General features: G+C 39.0%; 1 protein-coding gene across 5 annotated transcripts in view; it reads left to right on the plus strand.

Moving 5' to 3' along the window:
* SMARCA2 (SWI/SNF related BAF chromatin remodeling complex subunit ATPase 2) overlaps window positions 1-12,342 on the plus strand; it is a 169,882-nt gene that overhangs the window by 35,882 nt on the left and 121,658 nt on the right. For all 5 annotated transcript variants that reach the window (XM_012737315.3, XM_020289283.2, XM_020289279.2 and 2 more), the window contains exons 6-9: window positions 3,666-3,792; window positions 5,813-5,986; window positions 7,455-7,628; window positions 10,365-10,535. In XM_012737315.3, coding sequence (XP_012592769.2) covers window positions 3,666-3,792; window positions 5,813-5,986; window positions 7,455-7,628; window positions 10,365-10,535 — 646 coding nt within the window. The remainder of the gene's footprint in view (window positions 1-3,665; window positions 3,793-5,812; window positions 5,987-7,454; window positions 7,629-10,364; window positions 10,536-12,342) is intronic.

A 12,342-nucleotide genomic window follows, 5' to 3' on the forward strand; every position in this document is an offset into this window, starting at 1 on the left:
GCTTCTTTTTAAAAATTCTTTCTGGCACACTTTCTTTGCCCTCTTAATATGCATAACTTCAGTTCCTTCCATTTAGAGTTAGAGGCTTGAATAAAAGTACTTCAGCAATTGTCACGTTGGCATGTAAACTAATTCCACAGATGTTTGCATGGAAGATGTATTTCACACTTGGAAGGGGTTTACTTGGGAAGGGCATCTTTGAATTATATCAGCTGTCTTTGGTATCAAGTCAGAATTTAGTGTGAAAGCAGTCGCAGACCCTCTTTGTTTGGGGAAGCAAGCCCAGGCTGCTTACCTGTGATTGTTTTGTCCTGCCCTCGTGTCCATTGCAACCCCGAAAATTCCTTCTCAAAAATTACCAATAGCCACTTTACCAGCAGAGTTTCAAAAAGTCACATACACACATTCTCTCTCTCTTTTTAAGTGTCACTCAGCTCCTTGAAGGAACAAAATGTACCAGTGTCATTTTCTGTTCAAATAACTCTCCTACAGGAATCATAAACTTCTCCTCTGGACCTGAACAAATATCTGTTGCCTTTAATGGAACTCTTTTTCTTGCCAGAACAGTAACCCTTCTTGATTTACTGTTCAATCTGTATGAAAAACCTGAGTGACCTAATTCTGCTTCAATTTTCTGTACTTGTGAGGACACTAAATGAGTCTCCTGCAGTTATGCAGTATTACATCTTGTTGTTGTTTCAGGAAGTTTAGAATCCTGAATCTCTTTATCAGACTACCCGCTGAATCCCATTGACAGGAAGATGAAATTGTCTGGAGAGGAGCATTATTTAAAATGAAGATTTCTATTAAGAACAGCAACAACAAAGATACAATTTTCCACGTTAGAAGAAGCCCCTCCTGTACCTTTCTTACCCACCGAATCGAATGCCTGTAATTTTACTATGGAATCTACCTTTCTTCTTCTCCTAGAGTTTGCACTTTGTACCTCTTGCCTCCTTTTCATAAAAAGAGGGATTCTTTTGTGCTGGGAAATCAGATTCACTGACAAATTACTAGGCTGTTTGAGGAAGCAGTCATTTTAGGGAGAAGTGCACCCCGCCCCCCAGTCCCACTCACTCCAATGCCCTAGTCACCCAACCCCCCATCTACCCCAAGTCCCACTCCCCACCTCCTCACATCCCCCCACTCTGCCTACTTCTCACCCTCCAGCTGAGTATGATTTAATCTCTACACTGTCAGGCCAGTTGCCTTACAATTATTTATTTAGTCCTGGTTCTGTAGTCCTTTGGAAGATGAAACAGCTATTCCTCTAATTCAGCATCTGACCCACTTTGTCAAAGAGAATAAACCAGAGTACCAAGGGATAGTCTGAGTTCTAGGCTATTCAAATAAGAAAGGTCTGCAAGGAATCTAGAACCAAGGAAGTAGAATAGCCAAATCATTGGCTATCATTTCACCCCACTATAATATTTAATTTTCCTTTCGTAGGGCCATAATCCTTCAAAAGTAGAGTTGTTTTGGTTTTACTTTTTTTCCCTTTAACTTATATATTTGGAAAAAATCCACAGTGGATTTTCCTCTTCATATCCTAATCGTTAAGATGCATCATCATTTTTTGCTATATTTGGAGATTAGGGGCTATGTGACTATTTTAGAAAATGAGTTGGGTAAATGAAGTAGATGTTTGTTTCATATAGTGAAAATAAAAAACAAAACATGATAATAATCCCATGAGTATCACTAGTAAACAAAAAGTGGGAGAAAGTTGGGAGACTTTGAACAATTTTACCAAAAGAGTAAAATGATGAAAATTTATTATTGTTTGAACTAACAGATTTTTAGTCTGTTGAATGGTAAGACCATTTAAGAGTGCTATTGTTTTTTTGTTTTGTTTTTATTTCGGCATATTATGGGGGTACAGATTTTAAGGTTTCAATAAATGCCCATTCCTCCCCTCGCCCCACAAGTCTGAGTCTCCAGCATGACCATCCCCCAGATGGTGCACATCTCACTCATTATGTATGTATATACCCGCCCCCCTCCCAAGTGCTATTGTATATATTGATATTCAGGGTTAAAATGGCAGCATGACAGCAATGATTATAATACTGAATCATTCAGTAAATCAGAATCAATAAAACATATGTAGCAAATAAAACAGGAATCTGTCATAAATATTATTTTTAGTGAGTCAATGAAAAATGAATCATTTACCTTACTACTATTTTCAAATTTTGGCAAACAATGGCATTTTATTTCTCTCCAAACCAAACAACTGTAGGTTTTAGAAAAGCACTCATTTTGATATTTGGGCCGCATTATGTATTAAGATATTTTGCAGCATCTAACTCACAGAAGGTTTTACTTTTTTATGTTATTATGCAACATCATAAAGGTTAGAAAAAAACATGATATTCATTTGTAACAGAATTCTTAATTTTCAACTTTTATAGTTGAGGTTCAGGAAAGTTCTCAGATTGTGCATTTTAATTATCTATAATATCATTTCAGTGGTTTGAGTATCAGGCAAACAAGGGTTCCAATCTTGGCTCCTTCTTTTAGATCTGTGATGTCTACAGATCTTAGTTTTCTCATCAGTAAAATGGGATCATTATAGCATTTACCTTGTAGGGTGTGTGTGTGTGAGAGAGAGAGAGAGAGAGAGAGAGAATTGTACATTAATTTTACTTAATTTAATGTCGTTAATATTAACTTAGTTTAACTAAGTTACTACTTTATTACTGTTCTTTCTTTGTGGAAATCCATTCCAAGATAGTTTGTCCCAAATTTAGGGGGAAGCAGTTCCAAAAATGGATTTAAATGGCATATAATTATTAGTAAGAATAGGATCCAGGAAACTCTAAAACCAGCAGATTACATGTATAACACTAATAGTATCCCAAATAAATGAAGAAAGTGAGATGTCTTCTATTTTCTTTTTTTTTTTAATAAAGAGGAAGTACCTGCCATTATATTTTTAATGGTGTCTAAAATAGAGAATGCCCAGCATCCTTTTCTAGAAACTCTTAGTTTTTAAGTACTGTTTACTGCTGCCTCTGATTTTTAAAAATGCCTCATTTGTCTTTTCTTTTCTCAAGTAAGCACTGTGCACAGAGGAAGTGGTTGTGGTTGGCAGGGCTCTCTCTGAATGTTTAGGCTTGACTGATTTCTGTGGCCTCAGCACCTAAAACTGCTCTTGCCACTCCACTTCAAGGGCTGTTGTCATCAGCATCTTGGCAAAGAGGGCAAATGGCCCAGTTGCCTTAGGATAAAACTAGAAGTTAGAAAGAAAAACTCTGTTGTCTCAGCTCTGCACTCTGGCTGGCTGGGAGTTTAGAGAGCAAGTCAGATGCCTCCATGTCTCGTTTTCTCTCTCTGCTAGGAGAGAGAAATGTTATCGCTAGGAGCAATAACATTTGACTTTTCCCCTAGATACAGCACGAGCCTTCATTCCTGGGTGTTGGAGAGAGGTTATGTAGGAAAACAGAGCATTAAGTAACACACGGCACCTGTTGGCGTTAATGCAAAGGTAGCTTTTCTCTGTTTAACATCAGAGAATATAGCTGGGTGTCAGAAATTGACTGTCAGCGTCTGGAATATGTTTTCCCATAAACTTAAACCTAAGGTCGATGTTTATCATTTAAGAATAAATTGTAACGTATATTTCCACCTCCCCCCTTCCTCCATTTTATTATTTCCTCTAGACTTCAGGCTCGCATAGCTCATAGGATACAAGAACTGGAAAATCTGCCTGGCTCTTTGCCACCAGATTTACGAACCAAAGCAACTGTGGAGCTGAAAGCACTTCGGTTACTCAATTTCCAGCGTCAGGTAATACCTTTTCCCCAGTGAATCCGAGATGTAGGAAATAAATGTAATTGTTCCTAGAGTGTGATCTGTGCGTTTCCTTTAGTCTATTCTGTATTGTTACAAAGATATAAACTTAGTAAAGTAGTGGTATCTTTTAGACCAACAGCGTACAGCTAAAAGTAATAAAGATGAACTGCTTATTATTCTGCTTTTTCTCATCCATATATTGGAAACATTTTTTTTCTCCTGTACTATGGTTTACAAAGTCAGAGTTATGGCATTTTGTTACCTTGGATGAAAAACCTTGGGAACAAATGGGGATAGCTCATGTTTGCTTTTAGGACTCCAAGGAAAAACAGGAAGGTGTAGTAGATTGGAACTTCTTTCTAAGCACAAATGTAAAATGCTAGCCATGACTATGAAAATAATTGTAACAGATAAGAAAATAATTTTAACAAGCAGCTACTTTATTGAATTAGTAGCTCATCATTTGATAGAAACACCTAAAATAGTGTCATATAGCTTGATTATTCATTAATACCCAAGTTTGGAGCCCTTGATCAAAACCTTAGACCCAAATATTGACTAAGCAGTGAATTATCTCTTCTTGTTGTACTTTATAGAGTAATTACTTATTAAAAGCCAGTATAATGACCTATTTTCTAAGTCAGCAGGAAGACTAGTGGAATGAGTGAGAGCTAATTTATACTTTGCTGAGTTTTGCCTTATGGACCCAAAAGATACAGGTCTCCTCGTCCACAGATTGCCTCACTTAGTCAAAGGGGATAAGGAACATTTCACTGTTAGTCAAATAGGTTTGTTTTTTAAAGTCAGGGCCATACAAAATGAATTATTAATAGATAAAAGAGGTTTGTAAGTATGGAATTGCTTGATTTGTTCTGTTGGAGCATATGATGAAAATCACAGGCCACTCCACTCGTTACTGTCATACAAACTTGGGTGTACATGTGCCTTATTGGTTGTAAGGGCACAGAAGGCCATGAGTGGTGAGTAGGTGCCACTTGACTATAGATTTGTGAGAGTAGATTTCTGCTTAAATTTAAAAAAGAAAAATTCTCCAAGTTCTGTTTACTTCCTTCTTATTGGTGACCTCATAATATGAATTAAGTGATAAAAATCTTGTTAAATAAATACTAACCAAGTATATTTTCAAGAATAAGCTTATATTCAAATTAGCATCACTATGCTGGACTCTTATTGGCCTCTGATTTTTGTTTGATCTTTATTGAAAGAAATCTGTTATCTGGGAAGCTTCCCAATTAAATTAACTGTAATTGATGGTGATGTCAGATTTAATTGAATGATTATTGTAATGTGTACTCCCAAGTCTCCACCCCTGACCACCATATAACATGCAATATGGATAAAATATTATGTATATAATAATCTAAATTAAGACCATGATGTAATATAACATTTAAACACCTTGCAAAGAATATCATTGTTGGAGTGGGAGGAAGCCAAAAGCTGTATTTCCCATCCTTTGTATGAGACTATGAATTAACATTGTTTGAGTACCTTCTGCTCAACAATGTACTGTACATGAACAGAAAGTAATTCTTTTATTCTTTTCTTGGAGCATCATTAAAATTAATCTCTTAACACAGAGAGAATATGAGTATGACGTTTAAAACAAAGTAAAAAATTTTAAAAGCTTATTAACTAATTAATATCATTAATAGTTAAATAGAATAATTAAATAGATAATTATTTAAATAATTAAATAGAATGAATTTATTTAAAAGCCAAGACCACATCTTTTTTTTTTTTTTCACTTTACTGTTGCAGTACTATAATTACTTTTGATCTGAATTACTTGGGAGAAAAAATGTATAATCCTTGAAAATATCGCTTACATTTGGCATGAGTTTAGTTCCTTCGTTTACTACAAGGCCAGTGGTGCTTGAGAAACTTGAGTAGAGTCCCCATTCTGTTCCATTACATGGAAAGGAGAGAAGGTCAGGGTTCGGGGATCCGGCTTCCGTTTGGGCAGGCTCTCTAACTGCTCTGCTCTGGACAGCTGCGACAGGAGGTGGTCGCCTGCATGCGCAGGGACACGACCCTGGAGACGGCTCTCAACTCCAAAGCTTACAAACGGAGCAAGCGCCAGACCCTGAGGGAAGCTCGCATGACCGAGAAGCTGGAGAAGCAGCAGAAGATCGAGCAGGAGAGGAAACGCCGGCAGAAACACCAGGTTCTGAGACCCTGGGCTTTGCTCCCTCTCACTGTGACCGAGATGTCCAGTGAAATCGTTGGATGGGGTCAGAACGACCGACAAATGCACCCTCGCGGGTGGTGGGGACATCACAGAAAAGAAAGATTCCTTGGGATTTATATAGTCCGACCACGTCATTTTCATAGACGAGTACACTTAGGCCAAGATATGGAAATGACTTGTCGAAGGTCACAGAGCAGCAGGTTGGTCACAGGGTGAGGTTTAGGACCCAGCTTTCTTGAATTCCAGTCAAGTGTTGTCTTACTCCGTTTGGGCTGCTATCACAAAATTCCATAGTCTGGGTGGCCTAAACAACAGAATTTATTTCTCATTGCTCTGGAGGCTGGAAGTCTAAAACTGGGGTGCCAGCATAGCCAGGATCTGCTATTGGGTTGCACACTGCTGATTTTCCTCTTTGTGGTGGAAAGAGATCAAGAAAGCTCTCTGGGGTCCCTCTGTAAGGGCACTAATCCCATTCACAAGGGCTCTACTCTCATGACCTAACCACCCCCAAAGGCCTCACCTCATAATACCATCACATTGAGGATTGGGATCTCAACATCAATATTGGGGGGGGGCACAAACATTTGGTTAATAACAGGTAACACATTCCTTATAATCCTGTATAAAGCTGTTGAATGGGTAGGCATAGGTGGGTTTCCTAGAGCAAAATTCTGGGAGAAGGAACTTGGAAAGTAGAAAGTAAAGTTATTTTTATAACAAATGTAAATGTAGTATCTTGGTCTCTTTGAAGGGCCCAGTTGAGATTTTCACAGGGGCAAATATTTAAAAACATTTTTTTCAAGGGGTTTGGAAATATTTTGATGTAGGATTTGTTTTTATGTCATAATCCTATGAATTTTGTTTGTTTTTTCTGTTCTCAATTTGGTGCTTAGCTTAGTTTCATTTAAAAACAAAATGTTGGGTTTTAGCGTAAATAAGGGGACATATTTAAAAAGTGGATACAGATTCTGTATGGGCAGTTTGTAGCTTTGTATGAACTTATTTCGGGTGACAGCTATAAAGTATTTTTTAAGCGAGAGCAGAAAAATTTTACTTTTATGACGTAATTTTGGCTGGAAACAACAGCCTTGTTCCTTGGGTTTATTTGAGGGAGTGATTTGCTTTAACTTTTATCATGGCCGTTTTGTGGGTCTCTTTCCGTCTTCGGTCTTTGCATTTTCATGTGTCACACCCTTGAGGCTGAGAAGGTGCCTCTCTCCCACAGGCTTGCAACAAAACAAACTTGAGGGGGTCACCTTTCCTGCAAGCCCTTTGGCCCACACCTCAGCTGCAGGGACACACCAGGGCACCTGTCCCAGAATAGATTCTAGTCTTTCAATTGTGTTAGATACACGCTGAGAGTTTTCTTGGGCTACTTTTATGCCTCACAAGACATTGGGATATGGCTTTTAAGGGTCCTTTTCTCCCCCTTTGGATCCTTCAGGAATACCTGAACAGCATTTTGCAACATGCGAAAGATTTTAAGGAATACCATCGGTCTGTGGCCGGAAAGATCCAGAAGCTTTCCAAAGCGGTGGCAACTTGGCACGCCAACACGGAGAGGGAGCAGAAGAAGGAGACGGAGCGGATCGAAAAGGAGAGAATGCGGAGATTGATGGTAAGAGAAGGTCCCCCCTGCAAGAGTTGAGAAAACACTCAGTTTCTGTCTGTCTGCATTGAGAATGTTAAAAATGGCAGTAGTCGAAGGAAAAAGTGAACGCTGCTTACCAAAAATATCAATACATTTCTTTTGAACTTTAAGGGGATTCAGTAAAATCTTTTTTTCTTTCCTAGACAATACCTGCCACAAATGTAGGGCTACGACAGATGAGTATAGTATTTCCACGCCCTAGAATGGTGTTGCTGTACAGATGATTGCATCGCACATAAAGTCAGGTTTGCAGGAGTTTGATCACCTGATCTGGAAGGATGGCAATCTCAGTTCTTTTAAACATATGGACTCTTTGAGATGAATGACCAGTTTTTTGTTTGTTTGTTTCTTTTTTTTTGAATGACTAACTCATTAAGTTGTGTTTTTGAATCTAAGAAGGTCTTTCATTTGAAACTTCTGGGGCTTATCATTTTTTTTTTTATGACAGAAATTATTCTTTAACAGGGTAAAAAGTGATTTTTTTAAGTTAATTTTGAATTTTTTTTGACGATAACAGGGCTATTCTGAATCATTACATTTGCACTGTTATTTTTTAGTGGATATGTAAGCACAAAAAGGCTGAGTTTATATCATTGGGCTGAGTATTTTGTTTTATTGACCATTTATTTTTGGAATTAAACCTCCGAGCACACTGTGGATTTTAGAAAAGTGAGTGTGATTTATAATGAGAGGAGATCTGCAAATTCTATTTGGGACATAATGCCTGAGTAAATGAAGATAAGGTCATTTGTCTCAGCCCATAGCTACATTCCTGGAAAATCCTACGTGACACTGTCTTTCTTGCTGGTATCACAGTTTTCATTAAATTTTGGGATATTCCAGGGAGTCAACGGCATGATTTAAAAGGCTCTGTGTCCAGATAGTACTAAATCTTATAATCTTTTCCAGCCTCCTCTCCATATTTGGGAGAGGGGGGACCATGCAAGAGATTTCTGACTAGCTAGGGAGACCATTTCATAGTAATCTGAGCAGTAAGCAGTCAAATTTGTCTGATTCAACTGAAGTGAAACTCTATTAGAACTTCAGTAACAGATTGGTTTGACACTAATGATTAGGCATTTGCAAATCATTAATTTTTGCAATTAAATGATGGAATATACAGATAATAGAGAGACTGAAGTTTTTTTTATCACTCTTTCTTCAAGTGAGTTCAACCATAACCAAAAGCAATTAGAGTTATAATAGCATTTGAGACTCATGTTCATCCACGGGGCAGACAGCGGCTACGCTGAGTGATGAAGCTGCTGTCACCCGAGCACATGCTGGAGTGACACCCTTGGACTGACGGTCCTAAGATTTTCTACAGTGGAGTTGCCTCTTAAAGATGTTTGTAGTGTGTTCCTTTTATTTTGGCATCACACATGAGAAAAATGTGTTCAGAGTGTCCTTTTATTGGGATGTATAAAAAAGATTTCTCTCGAAATGGCTCAGAGTACATCAGAGTTTTCTTCCATTTAACCTAATAATGTTGCTTAATGGGAGGTGGAGGTAGGAATTACTGTGTCTGTTTTATCACTCAGTGGTACCAGACTTCAGTCTAAGGAACTCGTCTCCAGTCAAGTCCAGTGCAAATCTGTGGGAAAAAATCCCCTCAATTTAATCTCTCCTATCAACCGCCATGTTTGTAGTGGCAAAAAGAAAGTCATTTTTAAGTATAAGAAATTATTTGTTAGAAGCCCATTTGAATCCTTTGCCTTTAGAAGTGCTTATTGAAATATTTATGGATGAAAGGATATTGTGTATGGAATTTGTGTCAAGACAATTCAGTTTGGGGCTGGGGAGAGGATTTGGGGGAAGGGGAGCAACGAAACAGAAGTCACTACAAGTTAATTCTTGTCACCTGGTGTCTGTCTTAGACTGTTTTGTGTTGCTATAAAGGAATACCTTGAGGTTGGGTCATTTATAAAGAAAAGAGGTTTCTTTGGCCCACAGCTCTGCAGGCTGTTCAGGAAGCATGGCGCCGGAGTCTGCTTCTGCTGAGGGCCTCAGGCTGCTTCCGTTCATGGCGGAAGGCAAAGGGGAGCCGGTGTGTGCAGAGATGATAGGGCAACAGAGGAAGCAAGAGAGGGGGGGAGGGAGGTGCCAGGCTCTCTTGGGAATTAACAGAGTGAGAAACTCCCTCACTCCTTCCCACCTACCCAGGGAGGGCATTAATCCGTTCATGGGGGAGGCGCCCCCATGACCCAGACACTCTCATTAGGTCCCACCTCCAGCACCAGCACTGGGGATCAGATTTTAGCATGGGATTTTGAGGGGCCAAACATCCAAACTATAGCAGTAGTTGAGAGACTGTATCATTCTCTTTACTTTTGATATTTGAAAATTTCCAGAATATAAAGTTAAAAATAAACTTCATAGAATGAATCGTCAAATTTTAACTTTTTTTTTTTTGGTGCAGTCAAAGCAACACAGGAATACAAAGAGCTAGCTCAGAGTGTCGGTCACACACATACACAGTGTGGCTTTGTGCCCTGACTATGCCGTGAACCCCAGTGTCTTCTTCGCACTTCTGTGTGTTTGTCCGTTCCCAGCTCTGTGCGGTGGCATTTGCAGCTTGGCTCACCTGGTTTGCTGCACTCACCAAGAGCCAAAGTTCGGACTGTCCAAAGGAGGGAGGAGAGGAGAATGGAGTTGTCTGTGAACTTGTATTATGCTCTAATTCAGCTCTTCTTTCCTTACTAGGCTGAAGATGAAGAAGGGTACAGAAAGCTGATTGATCAAAAGAAAGACAGGCGGTTAGCTTACCTTTTGCAGCAGACCGATGAGTATGTGGCCAATCTGACCAACCTGGTGTGGGAGCACAAGCAAGCCCAAGCTGCCAAGGAGAAGAAGAAGAGGAGGAGGAAGAAGAAGGTGCGTACCGTAGTGCCGGTGGTTGAGTCCAGGGTGTGTGGGAAGGGACAAATTAAGGCGAGTATTGCTCTTTAATAAGTACCACTTTGTACGCTGATGGAAGGTTTCGATTATTGAATTGCAACAATTGCATAAATGGGAATGGCATGAAACTATTGACTAGGTATACTAGACAGTGTATTGGAGAGAAGGGCATAATGGATAAGATGTACTATACTGAAACAATCCAATGCACATTTTAATTGTTTAATACAGTATTTTAAATTAAGCACACACATATTCCTTTCAATATGGAAGGGAAAAAGATGGGCACAAATAAGTGTTTGCTTAAGTCTGATGGCTGTGCGGCAGGAGATTGCTGAGTTAAGATACTGAAATGGAAATTAAGGAGGAAATGCAGTGTCCAGATTGAAAGAAGCCAAAGGAAGATGTATGAGATAGCTTTGGGATACTTTTAGAACACATTTCAGCCTGTTTATTTGGACAGATGGCAATGCCAGAATTTTTCATTCAGTTCTGCTGTTCTGGTTTCACAGTAAGGTAAGTGTGCAGATAAGGGTTTTAGGTCATTACAGGAAAAAAACATTCCTATGTAAAATATGTGCTAATTATCACGAGACATGAACGGTAAGACTTAGAATCTCTGCTCTGCAGATACTACACCTTAATTCAAGTATAGACCTGTGAATTTAGATCCCTTTTGAAGCTTCAGTAGTCTAGTAATCTAGCCCTTGATTGATAGTTTGTTTTCATGATAAATTCTGATGAGGCCAGGTACAAACATCAACGGGAAATCTTCATCACAATTGTAAAGATTGAGCATTGGTAGCATTTAATCATTTATCCTCTACACTAAATAATTGAACAAAATGTTTCTCCAAAAATAATTAATTTCATGGCTCCTGAATTCTCGTACCTGTTTCATAATTAAGGAGGAGGAATAAATGATGAAGGAAGCGCCTTCTAGCACCCGATTTCTTTAGTATAAGATAGCTTACCTTATTGTGAAGATGAACAAGGGATGACTCAAGGCTTGGATTTAGACATTTCGTTGATAAGGAATACCTCATTTTCTTGTCAGTGTAGCATTATAGACTGTGGAAAATTCCAGCTCCCAATTTCTGCCTTAAAAAGACGTTGTCAGAGTCAGTGAGGAGAGCATAGGCAAAGAGATGCAATTCTGTAATATTCCATAAGTGGACCCTATTAAATGGCAGTTTTCGCTTTCCCTAATTGAGCAGTGTGTTTTGCAGAGCTTGCCACTGTTAGTGTTTTTAGTACCAAAGTTCATATTCTCCATCTCTGATGACCCAGCTTTGAACTTCTGGCTTGTAATTAAAAGATTCCTGCCATGGTAATAGATAGTGTATCATCATAGGCAAAGAAAGACACGTAATTGAGTGCTGATGGTTATGCCTGTATTTCTGTGTTAATCTGTACAGAGCAGGGACCTGTCACAGTATTTTTTGGTGGTGCTGCCCACGCTGCGTGATGTATAGGTTGGTGCTCCCCTTCTAAACCTTTGCCTCCAGGTTTGCTAGTAGCACTCATTCTATTTTATGCTTTCACTCAATAGATAGTAACACTTACTATGAGCTTGGTACTGTGCTAGAATACTGGGGGGGAGGAGGGTGCAATGGTGAGGAAAAGCATCCTGCCCCCTCTCACAATTTAATTAGAGAAAGACAGACAGACATTAGTCAGACATGCACCCAAATACATAATTATAAGCTGGGATGAACACGGTGGAGGAAAACTGGATGTCAAATTGGTGGTGGGACCTGATTTCTTGGCAAACAAATATTAA

Source organism: Microcebus murinus, chromosome 12 (genome assembly GCF_040939455.1).
Source record: "Microcebus murinus isolate Inina chromosome 12, M.murinus_Inina_mat1.0, whole genome shotgun sequence".
NCBI lineage: Eukaryota > Metazoa > Chordata > Mammalia > Primates > Cheirogaleidae > Microcebus > Microcebus murinus.